This window comes from Serpula lacrymans (assembly GCF_000218685.1).
Source record: "Serpula lacrymans var. lacrymans S7.9 unplaced genomic scaffold SERLAscaffold_8, whole genome shotgun sequence".
NCBI classification, from domain to species: Eukaryota; Fungi; Basidiomycota; class Agaricomycetes; order Boletales; family Serpulaceae; genus Serpula; species Serpula lacrymans.
The window spans coordinates 423,829-439,652 of NW_006763297.1; the positions used below are offsets into that span (position 1 = coordinate 423,829).

At 45.6% G+C, this 15,824-nt stretch overlaps 5 protein-coding genes across 5 annotated transcripts; 2 read left to right on the forward strand and 3 right to left on the reverse strand.

Moving 5' to 3' along the window:
- Positions 1–1,220: 1,220 nt before the first annotated feature.
- SERLADRAFT_469492 (uncharacterized protein) lies at positions 1,221–2,524 on the reverse strand (the record flags this gene model as incomplete). Its single annotated transcript, XM_007319195.1, has 3 exons — positions 1,221–1,489; positions 1,544–1,769; positions 1,832–2,524. The coding sequence occupies one exon, from the start codon at positions 1,752–1,754 to the stop codon at positions 1,566–1,568; it is 189 nt and encodes a 62-aa protein (XP_007319257.1).
- Positions 2,525–2,894: 370 nt separating this feature from the next.
- Positions 2,895–3,946, forward strand: SERLADRAFT_469494 (uncharacterized protein; the record flags this gene model as incomplete). The annotated part of the gene is given in 5 exon segments (XM_007319196.1): positions 2,895–3,230; positions 3,292–3,428; positions 3,523–3,655; positions 3,674–3,783; positions 3,842–3,946. The coding sequence occupies 3 exon segments, from the start codon at positions 3,343–3,345 to the stop codon at positions 3,686–3,688; spliced, it is 234 nt and encodes a 77-aa protein (XP_007319258.1).
- A 494-nt stretch (positions 3,947–4,440) lies between these two features.
- SERLADRAFT_408878 (uncharacterized protein) lies at positions 4,441–7,199 on the reverse strand (the record flags this gene model as incomplete). The annotated part of the gene is made up of 11 exons (XM_007319197.1): positions 4,441–4,968; positions 5,030–5,161; positions 5,210–5,398; positions 5,471–5,672; positions 5,720–5,769; positions 5,885–5,976; positions 6,034–6,043; positions 6,099–6,219; positions 6,256–6,680; positions 6,805–7,111; positions 7,177–7,199. The coding sequence occupies 11 exons, from the start codon at positions 7,197–7,199 to the stop codon at positions 4,441–4,443; spliced, it is 2,079 nt and encodes a 692-aa protein (XP_007319259.1).
- A 911-nt stretch (positions 7,200–8,110) lies between these two features.
- SERLADRAFT_449879 (uncharacterized protein) lies at positions 8,111–8,771 on the reverse strand (the record flags this gene model as incomplete). The annotated part of the gene is made up of 2 exons (XM_007319198.1): positions 8,111–8,358; positions 8,428–8,771. One exon carries the CDS (start codon positions 8,751–8,753, stop codon positions 8,433–8,435), a length of 321 nt encoding a protein of 106 aa, XP_007319260.1.
- A 2,256-nt stretch (positions 8,772–11,027) lies between these two features.
- Positions 11,028–14,360, forward strand: SERLADRAFT_449880 (uncharacterized protein; the record flags this gene model as incomplete). Its single annotated transcript, XM_007319199.1, has 6 exons — positions 11,028–11,343; positions 11,395–12,117; positions 12,176–12,404; positions 12,457–12,586; positions 12,692–13,559; positions 13,617–14,360. The coding sequence occupies 6 exons, from the start codon at positions 11,028–11,030 to the stop codon at positions 14,294–14,296; spliced, it is 2,946 nt and encodes a 981-aa protein (XP_007319261.1).
- Positions 14,361–15,824: the final 1,464 nt, after the last annotated feature.

The window sequence follows — 15,824 nt, forward strand, 5'->3', positions numbered from 1 at the left end:
GGACCTTGTGAGCTCGCGGAGTTGAGGGAGGTCATCAGGTAGCTACCACCTCGGTGCAGTCTCTGATATTTCAAGATCGGAAGGGAGTTACGGGTAGCTACTTTCATTGCTGTTATTTCGTCCGTTTGTTGTTTTTTGTTTTTTGTTTTGTTTTCGAGTGGTTCTTTCGGTGCTTTCTTTTTCAGAGTGAGTCGAAGGTTTAACTACCACGCGTCTGCTATGCATCAGCGCAAAGAATCCTTTCACTGCTCAACACATGAGAAATTCCGCGAGGCTGGTACACTTGTAATACAGTTTGATTATGAAAGGGCTGAAAAGGCTGCTATTCGAGGCTCTGTTACAATAAAGAGAAGTGTGAGGTCATGTAATTGCTGGTTTGACTATTGCAGTGTGCGACAGTGGTGGCTCTATAAAGAAAACCACAGCGGTGCTGATGATGTGGCCAGGCCAGTGTCAGCCTTCACAAATCAAAGCTATACAAAGCGAGTACATAAAACTGGTTAGTGGCATTTCACGGTGTGCGACAGTCATATATTTGGCGCTCTGCCATCATAGTAAACATATCTTGAATATGTGGATAATGACGGCTATGACACCTTGGCTGAAAGTCGGACACCACATAGAATATTGCTGGCCTTCCATGAAATGGTCTCACACATCAGCATCTTGATTTTTACAGCTATGATTGACAAGTGTAGCGTACATGGTAAATTTTAACACCCTCACCTCTGGCGCACTTTGTGGCATCAGCGCGACTTTTTTCCATGCCGTGGGCTGGCACGTGTCTGTCGCAACGGGGGATTTCGGCCATTGCTCGCAGTGTCTACTCGTAATATCTGGATTACTGCTATAAGTGTACTTTGTTTGTTCCAAATCAATTACCTGCAGTTGAAGCCATGCCACAGTAGCCAAACAAAGCCGAATCATCTCATCATTGTCAGTCACGGTCACGGTGGCAAAGTCAACCAATAGAATCTTCACCTAGGTTACCCAACAAAAGAGCCTTACTATAGTGTACGATCACGTGTCTCGTACACTATAGTAAGGCTCTCTTGTGGCTATTCCCAGCACCAGCGTTAAATATCGCCCCAAAGTGGCCACAGGACTTGGGCTGCAAGCGCTCTGGCTCTGGTTCGGCATATTCGGCATGTAAGCTCCGCCATCATTGTCCGATTACAAACCTTCGTTCAGCTTCTATATATCCCGCCAGCATTGTCCTCGTCATTATTCGCAGCGACATCCTCTATAGACATTTGGCAACTATCTGGGGATCGTTATAACATAGCAGCATGGAAGTCTAAGTGAAGTGGCACTATCGCACAAAACTACCCGCTTTGGAACCGTTACGATGATCTAACTACACTAGACGCCTGGCACGGTACTTACAGCTGAAACAGTGTACTGGAATATACATAGACATGTTGACGATGACAAGTAATAGACTCGGCTCTGCCTGCTCCGTGAAAATAAATAATGCGAAAGACTACAACTGTCATACAGATACTTGTTAGTTTTGAAAGTAGTAATACTCAAATGGACTCACGAACAAATTTGCCATCCCTTCTTCAGGAAGCTGTAGCCGCTTTGTCAGGCTGACGGTTTTCGTATTCACGTATTCTGGCTTTGAGTTGGTCCATTTCAACCAGTCTTTCGGCCTCGCGTCGTGCACTTTCAGCACTGTCAGCCTTCTGTTGTTCTATAACAGCCTTGAGTTGCTCTCGTTCCGCACGACTGCGGTCTTCACCTATCTTCATCCCAGCTTCAACAAGCTTTTGACAAGTTAAAAAAATAAGTAATAGACAGCAAAAAACAACAACGAGGTTTTACTCACTGCACGTCGACTTTCTTCTCGTTTGATCTCTTCCTGCCTCACCCTTTCACACGCCTCGCCCCATGCTCTGTCATATTCTTCAGATACCGCCTCTATGCTGTTACGATGGTCGAATTTTAATCCAAGATAGTCGGCGCGTGTGCCGTGTGAACTACACTTCTCCTGTGCATTTGGACATAGTTTCTTCAACGTGTCGAACACGGTATTCGCAAACCAGTAGCACTGGTGCTCATAAAGATTGTAGAGTGGTGCATGCTTGTTGATGACTTTCAAAAGGATGCATAGCTGCCGAACAGAAGGTGGTAAATAATTTGCGGTGATATTGGAGGGACAAGACTCGGAGAATGTAAGGGTACAGAGCACCCTGTATGATTTATACGGTTTAGTCACTTCCGTTTTATTGTCTTCCCTGGTGATGACAATACGGTCATCGGCAGGAGTATCGGAGACTGACGGTGACACAATGGCAGAGCCTGGAGGGGTATGAACAGACGAGTTGGGTGAGGGAGAGGAGGGTGAACGGTCGACGACCACAAGTGCCTTGGCCGTGATGTTTGGATCCGGGTGGCGAACGTAAATCAACAAGAACTCGTGTCTCTTGTCGTCTTTGCATTTACAAAATACGATGTGGTCGATATAGCAATTTGTGGACCTATCGTCTAGGAAAAGCTGCCGCTCCCATGACTTAGGCCCTACAGGCCCGATGACGCGTTCCTCCTGGAATATGCCAAAGATGTCAGTTGGATACGACATGTGTGGTCGAACAAGAGTCGAGTAGATGTTATGGAGAATAAGAGAAAAACGACCTGAACCCATCTTTAATCTGTAGCTGGTGAGGGGTGTGAGGGCTGAGGGTATTTCAAGTTCCAAAGGGTCTGACCGTCTTCAATGGCGCTGGCAATGCTATGATGTGACAGTCTATCAAATCAAACTTCTAACGAACTCATGTAGTACACATGTCTCCTACATAAGCGCCCATAAGCGCCCATAAACGTCCATTAAGTTGGCGTGAGAATGTTCGCGATGTCTACATATGGGCAACTTGAACATCCTATCCGGACTCGGTGTAAGTAATCCAGTACACCCTACACCAATAATTCTCCTGGGGTCCATGCTTCACATGCTTTACCACAATGGCGGTCTGAATAGTCACTTTCAACGGCCAACGCACTTCAAACCCAGAAGATAAATTATCAACCGAGTACGTCGTGCTTTGGTCGTGCTACCAAGCGTGCCACCAAAAAAATTACCAGTCACCTTGAGCTCTTCCACCGGTCACCCCTTAAATCAATGGAGCGATCACAACTTCTGAACAAGTGGCCTGGTATACATAGTAGAGCAAACCATCGTATAACGAAACCATTATCAGACGTCTCAATCGACTCGATGGACTGAAATAGTTAAGCATTCATTACATCGACTTATAGTAATAGAACACTGACTCGTGGCCTGTTTTACAGAGCATTACACCCTCAGTGAACAAATAGTACCGTAGCCAGTCAGGGGCTTGCATGACTCGGACAACCGCGACGTGTCGAAGCACGGTTACTGTAGGGAATATTTTGCCCTTCACCCTCACATCGCATGAGTCACGATCGTAAGTATCTTCCAGTCTCTTTCCAATTCAGGGGAAGATTCTCATTATCATGATGGATGCTATCACTGATGACGGTTCGTGGTCATCTCCTTAGGGCCCAAGCAACGTGTATTTCACTTCGGTTACTCCCCTACCGTTCATTGCGCATGGAAATATCTTATTCCAGTGTCAGCAAAATCAGTTGCCAGTGGACGAAAGCAATTATCGCAACACGCCGAGATGTCAGCCCATCAGCTTGATGTATCTGCTTGTGCCGGTAGATGGGATCATGACGCGTTTTGATTCATTAGCGCAGGCTCGCATAAACGTATAGCCTTTATCGACAGCATTCCAGATGAAGTCGAGTTTGAACGTGGTAAGATGCGTTCAACCTATCAATTTCACACACCCTAAAATTTTGATGCACATACTAGGTTTTAGCCCTAACCAGCGCATCGTGGGATTGGGAAGCTCTCTACTGACGCTTTATTGTTTAGCACTTTATCATTGCAGGAGTGGACAGCGTGGTTTATCGGGGGGCTAATGTATCTCTCGGAAACGGCGCGGTCGGGCTAAGTGATTATGGTAGCCCATCCATCGTGTTATGTGCTACCTATCTCTTGGCAATGTAGCGTCGTGAATATCATTGGCCGATTAACAGAGAACGCATCTCCTTGGGAAATCTCAAGTGCAAATAATTTCGGACCTCCTTCCCGTATGTATCACTGGAAGCTTCGGAGAACACTGGGATCTGGCCGAGAAAAGATGGCGTACTTTGTGTCTAACACTTGTCTATCCATTACAGTACGCAGTCTCCTCATCGACTTAAGAGTCGGAAGATGGAGCGTACTACGTTCGCCGTCGATCACTACACCAGGGCATTGGATTAAAATTCTTCCCTGCGCAATCTCACTACATTTAATCTAACGATCTACAGCAGATCAGAGGTATTCACACTATAGTCTATCATTCAAGACGAGCCTATGTATACGTCGACAAATTACTGAACTACCAGATCATCATCTCCGATTCATCAACTGGGAGGAGCGTGGTTTGAAGGGACAGTACAATGATGCATGAACGATGACCACCTATCCTCCAACATGATACCTCTCTGTCGATGATCGATACCGGGAATGGCTTGATTGTATACAGCACCGGTGTCATAAGAATGGGAAGGTCCAGGAATTTCAGGGTAGAGGTTTTCCCATTCGAGTGGCAAGCCCACTACACGTTCACTTGTAGGATGCCCGTGATAAGACGACGAGGGTACAGGGATGCATCCAGAAGACTGTTGAAGTTCGTGAGCTTGCCCCTGTATGGGTATTTCGTTCATCGGGCCAGTAGAGTAGTCAACTGAAACTTCTGTTGGGCTGAAGGGTATATAATCTGTTGAAGGTTTGGGAGTGACCAGCATTGTCCGACCACCAAAGATCGCTAGTTCATCGTCACGCTCATCATGATCAGCAGTGTGACTTTGTCCAGTAGTGAATGCTGCAGGATGCATGACTACGTCTTGACTTGACAGCAGTGCTTTCTGGCGTAGCCTGAGCAGGATGGGCTACGGCACAACCATACCATCAATGAACGAAAATATGGAAAAAAAATGTTTTTGCACTCACCAGTGCCTTCTTCGCGCGACTACTTGTTTCAGCTGCGGCTTTGAACAACGAGCATGCTTGTTCCAGTTTGTCGAATGGCGGAGGATCAAGTTTCAAGCCTAACCTACGCATAGCTACGGTACCGATTATGACCTGGCAGGTAAAATAAGGAGTGATAACAATCCGAAACGAAATGCTTACTGCGGCAGAAAATGCATAAGACCATATTCGCCAAACACGAGCACAGAGAATAGGCTGCAGTGAGTACTGAACTCTTGTAGAATCCAAGACTACGCATGCACTTTGATACGCGGCGAGAAATGACTGGCCTAGAGGGCTTCTCATGGGGTCAGAGGGATAGTCGGTCATAGCTTGCGCAAAAAAAATCCTCTGTGAAGAAAAAGCAGAGCTGTTATGGAAACATCAGAGTCTTATTTATGGTTTTTGTGTGATTGTACGTACTGAGCTCCCGATAGTGAGATCGCACCCAAGCTTGCATCTCTTTGGACGTCTGCTCGAGGTGAACCGTGTTTTGTGATTTTGGGACATCAAATTTTCCGGTCGAGTTCCAGGATAGACTGATAACTCGGTGGCTTCACCGCTTGAGTAACTTGCACGACTGGCGCCAAGCATTCCACAGTGTATCTGAGGCTCCATGCGCCAACTATAGTACAGTCGTTAGAAGAAGACGGAGTGCCATTCTGAGAATACCTTACAGCCCAAAGGAACTTCTCCTTCTTGAAAAGTAATTTCATCAAGTTCTGTTGGATATTGGCAGTGAATAAAATCTGGCATGATAACTGGAGGGCGGCCGGTAACTAGACTCTGTAAATATAGATAAGAAGGTTGCGACCTGTCTTAATTCCTGTAGCGTACCTGCCAAAGGGTGCCTGCAAACAGATTCCAGAACGACATCCGTCGATCGTAAGCCTCTCTACTCTCAAAGCCCCACAACGAGGGATCCTTGTCTTGGCAAAGATAATGTAGTCGTTACATATAGAAAGCGAGATAACACGAAGACTTACGAGATCCAATCTAGAAACTACCATCAGATATTTCGAAGAGAAGAAATTTAGGTTGCGGCCCTTACCTGAAGCGCTATCTGGCCCGCAAAATTGAGAAGAGAGTAGGAATTCTCCAAGTTACTCTCCAAGCCACTCGTGCCATTGTATATGCTCATGAGATGCAGCGTTTTCACCGTAACGATTGATCTATTTGTCAGTACTGGCTGCAAACAAAGTGCTGACCGTGCAAGTCTGTAATAAAGTTGACCCTCGGCATTGTACGGAGGAAGGGTGAAATCGACAAGAGCACCAATGGCAAGGACAATGAATAAGAGCGCCAGATCGTGTGGTCCATATTCGAGCGGCTCGGAAGGATTCCCTAGGTGCTTGTATACAGCGGGGATTAGTTCATTAATGATATGTCGACGCGATACTATGTGGAACATCCAGGTTAAGTGCTCGGTGAAAGTCTCGCATAGCAAAGTCGCTCTTCCTATCTCTGGTAGAAATGATTCTATCATCGATTGCACTGGAGCTATTGGGATGCCGGAAGGTGTAAATGGGAAAGATTTGTAGAATATCTTGATTTCTTCGGGAAGATAGGAGGCGTCAAAATCTTGAGGAAAACTTGGTGGTGTCGAAGCCTCCGTGACGATTTCTTTTGCCCTCTTAGGGAAATATATGGCTATATTCTCATGGAAATAAAAGATCGCTCACCAGTAATAAACTCTTTAAAACAGACACCCAACCGCTTAGAAACTATTCATGATTTTGGAAAACATAAGGGCCTACCTCCGAACCACCGGATGGCCCAAAAAAGCGGACAGCACTGCGAACAGCTCCACCGTGCTCCTCGCTGTCAAGATGCAAGGAACCCAAGGCGTCGATTAGGCCATATCTATTGAACTCGTTTAGGGTTTTTGATTGCTCCTCGGTCTCAGTCTCGGTATCGTCTGGAGATGGCGCATTGATTAGAAGAGGATGAGGCTGATTTGACGAATTGGTTTGAATGATGGCTAGTGCATCCTCCAGAGAATGCATGCGTTCCTCCATTTTGGTCATCTTACGACGAAGATAGTCTTCGGCAATTCCAACGAACCTATGCAAATGACAGGTACTTCAGCACGCGACCAAGGAATGACAAGTGGTAATGATACAACTGACCGGCTTCCTTCTCCTGGAGGCATGGTGCCTGAAAGTAAAGACAATAAACACCAGTAAAGATCTTACGTATCTTCCCATACCATTAGGGCATAACATGCCGCATCCTCTTTTGACGCAGGTTGAGCAAGGCACTTTATAACGAAATTGTCAGAAAAAGAACAGCACGAAGAACAACTACATTGAATTAGTTGGTAATAACCCTTACCTTGTCTATCACATTTCGCTTTTAACCTATTCAAATTTCGAGTTGGGATATATGGTTCAATGATTTCAGACTCGTATAGAAAAGGTCTATATTCGGGAACATGTACCTATGGTTCACTGATCTTTAGGTACATGATTAGTAAAGTATTGTAGTTGGGATAGGCTATGAGGTACTCACTTCAGACTCGTATAGAAAAGGTCTGAAGTGAGCCTCTGTGCGCGAGCGGCTTATATACTGCTGCTCGCGCCAAAGTGTCAGTCTTACAAAAATCCTTGTCCCGCTTTAAAGCATAGACATACAAGTGTATATACAGAAATCCTATTGTGTGTTTAGTAGCTTAGTGAAGCCGCAAGTAGCTTGTCCTCGCTTGTATTCCAACAGGATATTAGCATAAGTTCGACGGCACTAGGTTTGACGACGTGCCTGCGGCATTCTGCACACGCAATCTCTCCTCTGGTTCGCCGCCTCTCCCTACTACTGCACATTGTCCAACACTGATAGTTTGTCTGTTTGATGGTATTTTCGAAGGCTAAGCAACACAGGAGTATTCTTCCCTAGTATAAAGCATCAGTAAAATGTCAACTTTCTTTGAAGACCTTAACTCAGCTTATAACGATTTTAAGAGTGATTAAGATCGGTTTGGTGCCAAGGGACCTATGGATTTTCAAGACGAGAAAAGTTTGATTAAGGACACTCAATTTCTTGAATCTCACTGAGTACGACTTTGAACAAACTTGAACAACTCTTGAATTTTTATTAAGGCATTAAGAAGTAACTCCTAAGATGAAAGCAAGATATTTTCGAGAACCGGAACAAGTAGCATTAAATGAGAATAAGAAAAAGTCAGTGCTCCAAGTTGTAAAAGACGAAACACAATTCAAGACACAATTATCACCAAAACAAACTGAGCAGGGATGTGGAAAGAGTCTACAAGGAATTCATGATAGCTGGGGAAAACACTAAATGTATTTGATCATCTATGCACCCCAACGCAAAAAACCTGTAATGAGCATGAATGCGAGGGCACACATACAAGGAACACTTACACAGCCTAAACATCAGCTAGACGGGCTCGAGGGTCAGCACCTCCATCTGTACTTGTGGCCGGCTGTTTAGAGCGTCCTTTTCCAACAACGTAGGTGCTTGCTTTTGCCACTATGTCGTCCATCGTCTCTTGTTTGAGTGCTTTGATTGATGTAGCATAATAGCGAGTAGCCTCACCCCAGTTCGTGTCAGAGAACGCCGCATGGCTACCGGTTGTTTTGCCAGTAGCCCTGTTGAGCTCTCGAACCGGCTTGACTTTCCGAGCTACGGAACCTACTTGGGATTGCGTTACTGGCGGGTCCCAGGTGATTTTTCTCTCAGCCCACATAGTAAATGCACGTTCAACCTATATTCAGGCTTTAGTAGAGACCTCGAAATGATGCTGGTTTTGTACTCACGGCTGCTGCGCTCATCGCTAGGGCCCCTACCGGTGGATACTTCTTAGTGTCTGTGGCATTACTAGGCACACTGTCAGCTCGCAATACCTCAACATCAATAGATGTGTTAACTGCTGCAAGGTGGGCCGCAAATGTTTGCAGGACAAACGGCGACCGAAAGAGACCACGAAATCCCTAAAAACAAAATGTGAGCCAAATATGATGTATTATGAGACCACATACCGAGGGATCATCCCCTATTTCTTCGTAGAGGTATGCAAAACCAGTGAGAACTTCACTAGCAAATTCTTGACGGGCGTGATAAGTTGTGTAAGCGGGATCAGATTCAAAGAAGTGCTCCACCATGGCCATGGCAGTAGAACCAAAACCACTTCTCCATTCCGAAAGACGTTGAGAGGCCTAAGAGCTAGTGAAAGAAATAACAAGACAAAAGACAAAATAAAACTCACCACAAGATAAACAGGGTCTTGTACAGTGATAGCGTGGCGAATGTTGGGATAGATAGCATCCCAGGCCAGTTGCATGGCCCAGACTGCCTTGGTGTCGCTAATGTTCCAGGGATTCTCGCAGGTCCCAACCCACTTCTCATACGTTGTGATAAAAGTGTTGCGCCAACGGCCACCCTCCATGCAACCCTCCGGGAGGTCAGAGTTTGTGATTTTTGTCGGATGTTCAACTTTGATGCGCTTTAAGGGAGGCTTAACACCATCTCGAAATTTAACGAGGTTCTAGAGAAGAATAAGGTCAGTAAAAAACAAACTTGAACGGTTAACTCACAGTGCTTACGGTACGCTTTCCCTTAACAGCCTCTATGTACTCTTCTATCTCAACTTCATCCTCAAGTCCACCCGCCCGATATCCAATACCAGTGCCTTCATTTGTAGCTGACCACGTATTTGATGTGGATTGTGAAGAGAGCACCCGTTTCTTGCTGTTCGGATGAGATGTGCAAGCAGTGGAGTCTGTAGTGATGGGAAAGAGTGATGAAACATCCTGCGAGTTTGTGCTGAGTTCATCTGCTTCGTTTGTTGTAGCATAGTTTGGCTTGTGAACATTTTTTCTCCATGAATTGATGCCTACAGATTTGCTATAGGATGGATCCGACACATTTGAATTGAGGCGTTGGTAGAAAAATAGAGTTATTTCGTTGAGGCAAAGCAGTTGATCAGTCATTCTGTAGAGATCAGATGAAAGAAATGTGCTGACCTTCCACGTGGTCTTTGCGCACCATATTGGGGCTTAGCCAGCGTCAGGTCGGACGCTGCACTTCCTTGTTGCCTTAAGGCTACAATGGCACCTCGAATGCCTGAGTCGTTGCCTGCTTTCTTCTTTTTCTTGGGGACGAGCTCCTCTATGTCACTCTCTTCCAAACCTCCATTGTTGTCTCCATCATCAGCTCCATCATCAATTCCTCCATCAACTCCATCATCAGCTTGGAAGTCCAGCTGAGAAGAACACATCATATCGATGTCTCTATCATCAATTCCTTCATTAACTCCATCATTGGTTTGAAAGTCCAGCTGAGAAGAACACATCATACCAATAGCTCCATCAATTCCTTCATCAACTCCGTTATCAACTCCATCATCAGCTGAGAAGAACACATCATACCTTGTTCGTCTTTTTTGCTCTCTTTGCTGCCTACTGATTCTTCTTCATCCTCGCTATCTGGGATGACCTTCAGGCTGCTTTTACGGCGTGCAAGACGGGACTGGCGCCACTGGGAAGGAATAGGTGCCACAGAATCTTCCCTGCCATCCTCGATGTCAGGGCTGTCTTTCTTACTTACCTGGCGCCGTTGGGAGGGAGGGAGCATAGGTATATTGTCTTCTATGTCTTCTCTGGCATTTTTATTTTCAACCTTTGCTGCAGCAGCAAGACCAAGCTTCATAGCTTGCACCAACTCCTTTTTGGTGAGTTTAAACTGTTCTTTCTCTTGCGCTACCTCCGCTCGAGAACGACGTTTTGGTTCCAGGTCAAGTAGAATTTTCCCGGGGTGTTGATGGGCATTTTTAGCACGAGTTACTGGGCGAGACATGGGGGGAAGATGGATGGACAAAGCTTTACGTGGAAGAGAGAAAACGGAGTTCAGGACTAATAGTAGGTAATTTTCAAATGAAATTTTCTGTGTTACTTCGGAACTAAAGCTTTCTCACACATAGTATGATTGCTCTTACGTTCTTTACTAGTAGACTCGAACAACAATGCCTCCCCAGATATATCATCACAAACCCGCCCGGCCACACCACAGCAGCTTAACTATACCCTGCGAGAATTCTCAGTGCAACCGCTGGTTTCGCAGTGTCTCCGGTTTGAAAAAACATGTGCGCTCTTGTCATGTCAGCACCCCCAGCCATCCACTTCCTCCTGAGCACCCAGCACTTTCACCACCAGCTGAAAACGAACTAGAAAGCAACTTCGAACCATTTGACGGACAGGATGAGCAAGAAAATCCGCTATCCAATGAGCCATTAGAAGATCAGGCTCAATGTGAGATTGAATACCATCCTTTTCTAGATGGTATGTTGTCTATGTTTTCTAATGGGCGTTATTCCTGCTGAAAACTCACAGGACGGCCTTGTGATGAAAACGGGAACTTTCTACCTCCTGGAGCAAAACCTGTACTACCCGAAACCCCGTCAACCAATGATTGGTCCCCATACCGGGATCGTGTTGAGTTTGAGACGGCGGAACTCCTCTACAAAAAGGTACAGATGTCTGGGGGAGATATTAATGCCCTTGTAGATCTGTGGAGGGCCTCGTTCATCAAAAATGGTCTGGCTGATGAAGATGTCCCTTTTGCAAACAAGGACGACTTGTACCGAGTAATTGACTCGACTTCCGGCAGTGACGTGCCATGGGAGTCTTTCTCTCTCTCATATAATGGCGAGCTTCCCGAAGAAGACCCCCCAGAGTGGATGAAACAGGAATTTGATGTTTGGTTTAGGAGTCCGCGTGCCATCATTCAAAACATGCTATCTAATCGAGACTTCTGTGGTGAAACCAATTTCATGCCTTACCGGAAGTTTAGCAAGAAGGGAGAGCGAGAATATAAAGACTTCATGTCAGGGGAGTGGGCCTGGAAGCAGGCCGACAAGATCTCCGTGGATCCAACAACCCATGGCTCATCATTCGTGCCTGTTATTCTAGGCAGCGATAAGACCACAGTGTCAGTTGCGACAGGCCAAAATGAATATTATCCAGTGTATATATCCATTGGAAATGTTCACAATAATGTCCGACGAGCACACAGGAATGCTGTTGCATTGCTGGGCTTTCTGGCCATTCCAAAGAGTTTGTTCTATTCAACAATATTTTTTCTTTGCGTATACTAAAGCTAACACCTTTTCAGCTGAGAAGAAGTATGCAAATGACGTCAAGTTTCGCAAGTTTCGCCGACAGTTATTCCACACCTCCCTGGCTCGCATTCTTCAAGATCTCAAACCCGGGATGCTAGTTCCGGAGGTTCTACGATGCACTGACATGCATTTTAGGCGTGTTATCTATGGTATTGGTCCATACATAGCTGATTATCCGGAGCAGGCTCTTCTTGCATGTATAGTTCAAGGGTGGTGTCCTCGGTAAGTGGCTTTCTTATACGGTACTATTCAGACTAATATCTGATTCTCATAGCTGTATTGCCTGGCCTAACAATCTTGATGGCGAAGGTGGTCGGCGCTCAGAAGATCACACAGAGGTTCTTGCAAACTTCCTCAGTCCAGTGGTTTTGTGGGACCAATATGGTATTGTTAGCGACATAGTAGTGAGTCTTTTACATTCGAACGAATCCTGTTCTTTCTCATTTGCCAACCCTTTTACATTCGAACGAATCCTGTTTTTTCTTGTTCACCAACCCACACTCAAACAGCCATTCACACATGATTTCCCTCGTGCCGACATACATGAAATTCTGGCTCCTGATCTTCTTCACCAAGTCATCAAAGGTACTTTTAAGGATCACCTTGTGACTTGGGTAGAGGATTACCTCCATCTAACATATAGCAAGAAGCGGGCTGACGAGATTTCGGATGACATTGACCGACGGATTGCAGCAGTTCCCTCGTTTCCTGGCCTTCGACGATTTCCTCAAGGCCGTGGATTCAAGCAGTGGACCGGCGACGATTCAAAGGCTCTCATGAAGGTGTACCTCCCCGCTATTGAAGGGCATGTCCCCCCAGACATAATACGCACATTCCAGGCTTTTCTCGACTTCTGTTACTTGGTACGGCACGATACTCACAGTGACAGCACCATCCAGAAAGTGCAAGATGCCGTCAAGGATTTCCACCACAGCCGCACCATTTTTGAGACACTAGGTGTCCGACCAACAGGGTTCTCTCTCCCACGACAGCATTCACTACAACATTATCCATGGCTCATTCGAATGTTTGGGTCTCCAAACGGCCTCTGTTCGTCAATAACGGAATCACGACACATTACGGCTGTAAAAGAACCATGGCGCCGGTCAAGCAGATTTGAAGCACTTGGTCAGATGTTGCTGATCAACCAGAGGCTCGACAAACTTGCGGTCTCTAGGGTGGACTTTACAGCCCGTGGGATGCTTTCAGGCAGTATCCTAGACTATGTAAAGAATTATCACAATGATGCAATGGAGGCTACAAGAGCTCTGGATACAAGAGCGGAGCACCACAACACCGAAGACAACAACAACGGGGATAGTGGGCCGGTCCCAGGTCCATTGACACCTGGCTATGTCAAACCATCGGTTCGCCGTTGTACGTTTTATTTCACTGCTATTTACATGTATATTATACTGATGGCTATCTTTTTAGTGCGTCAATATTCAACAAACTGCCACAAACTCAGTGTGCAGCTCAACCAACCCCGCCTTGTTGAGTTACTCCGGCGCTTCCTTTACAGCCAAGCGCACATGAACAACCATGACGCGCCCTCAGCCTTTAATATACCCCTGCACCAATGCCCCATGTTCAATTCGAGGGTAGTTGCGACGCACTCGGCAGTCGCATATTTCTATGCGCCAAGCGACTGCAGTGGAATCGGTGGTATGCGCCGAGAAACAATTCGTGCCACGCCTTTGTGGCGAAAGCATGCGGCTCGTTACGACTGTGCTTTTGTCGAGCGCGATCCTTCAATTCCAGGAATCCGAGGACTCGATGTCGTTCGCATTTTTGCATTCCTTTCTTTCTCACATGATAATACTACTTATCCATGTGCTCTTATACAGTGGTTCTCTCATATTCTGGATGAGCCTGATGAACTCACTGGGTTGTGGAAGGTCCAGCCTGATACAAATGACGATGGATCACCCAGTCTTGAAATTATTCATTTAGACTGTATCTTTCGTAGTGCACATCTCATGCCTGTATTCGGCGATTATGGTCATCGGTTCATCCCATCTGACATTGATTTCACTAACTCACTAGATAAATTTCCTACGTTCTACATTAATAAATATATAGACCATCATGCCTTCGGACTTAGCCAAGGATGATTCATAACTTGTCAAACTTGATTTTATACTTCATGTACTTGGACCACGCTTGGATAACACTTTGCTCAAAATGTCTGAATGCTTCTACTTAGACCAGCCTACGTGTCTAAATGAAGTTGAAGGTGAATTGGCTCGCTTTCTTGTTCACTTGATAGAGCTTTAATTCCTTATATTTCTTGAACAGTCTTGAAAGTCAGCAAAGCGTGACCAAGTTCCGTCAAGAAATTTGACACTTTACTGATGAATAGTGAGATCGGAAGCAATCTGTGCATAAACAGGGCGGTCAGAATACTGGTGAAAGGATAGACGTTGAGACGAAGGAAAGCGTAACGCAAGTCCGGAACTTGAGCATTAATGTAGTAGTAAGCAGAAATGTGAGGTTGAGAATGTCATCAGAAATCAGGGGACTTGCAATATTACGACATTGAGAACAAGCTTGCAATTGTGGGAATTTCACTTGAAGGTGGCCAAGAGTGGAATCATTAATGAATCAAACTCATCCCAGTTATCACATGCTCATATATGGTGATATTCAGCTGGAGAACAGCGTTTTCATATGTTCGTGCGTCTCGGTTAGACGGCCAAACTTGTCTAATACACCGCTCTAGCTTAATCTTATGGCTTGGTACATACAACATGCGGCACAAACAGAAACAGAATTCGAACGTTCGAAATATACTTCGAGAAACTGCCTCATGCCAAGGCCGATTGCGAAGACCGTTTCCAGCAGATTGAGTGGAAAATCATAGTAAAGTCACCTAGGTTACCCAACAAAAGAGCCTTACTATAGTGTACGATCACGTGTCTCGTACACTATAGTGTAACAATACCCAAAGTTTGTATACTCTGGTGCACACGCCGAACTCTAAGTGATGATGGAAGGGTGACTGAGTTTGTATACTGCAGTCCCTGAGGCTAGCAAGCTCAGTGGGAGGAACAAGTGTGTTGTGGGTAAACAACAGGAAGACTCGCTGAGGAGCTTCCGTCTTTATTGCTCTGTATATATACTAAGGTACATGAGGTACTGTATAGTTTATGTAATAGTTCTATAGTGTTCCATCGTATTCTATATGATGTCATTGTCTATATTAATAAGTAGTGATGTCATGTCATGTGACCTGTCATGTGACTGATGATGTAAGCGATCATGTGTCCTGTCATGTGATTGATCTTGTGACTTCACCATGTGTCCAGCTTATGTAATATCTCCATATGGTAAGTCACGTGACTTAGAGTTCGAAAATAAAAAGTAAACGTAGGTTCTGAAAATGTGATCGTAACACTATAGTAAGGCTCTCTTGTGGCTATTCCCAGCACCAGCGTTAAATATCGCCCGAAAGTGGCCACAGGACTTGGGCTGCAAGTGCTCTGGCTCTGGTTCGGCATACATGTAAGCTCCGCCGTCATTGTCCGATTACAAACCTTCGTTCAGCTTCTATATATCCCGCCAGCATTGTCCTGTCGTTGTCGTTGCTCTGGCTATCGCTGGTCGCCCTCATCCCCCTCCTCGTTGCCACGCTACCACATC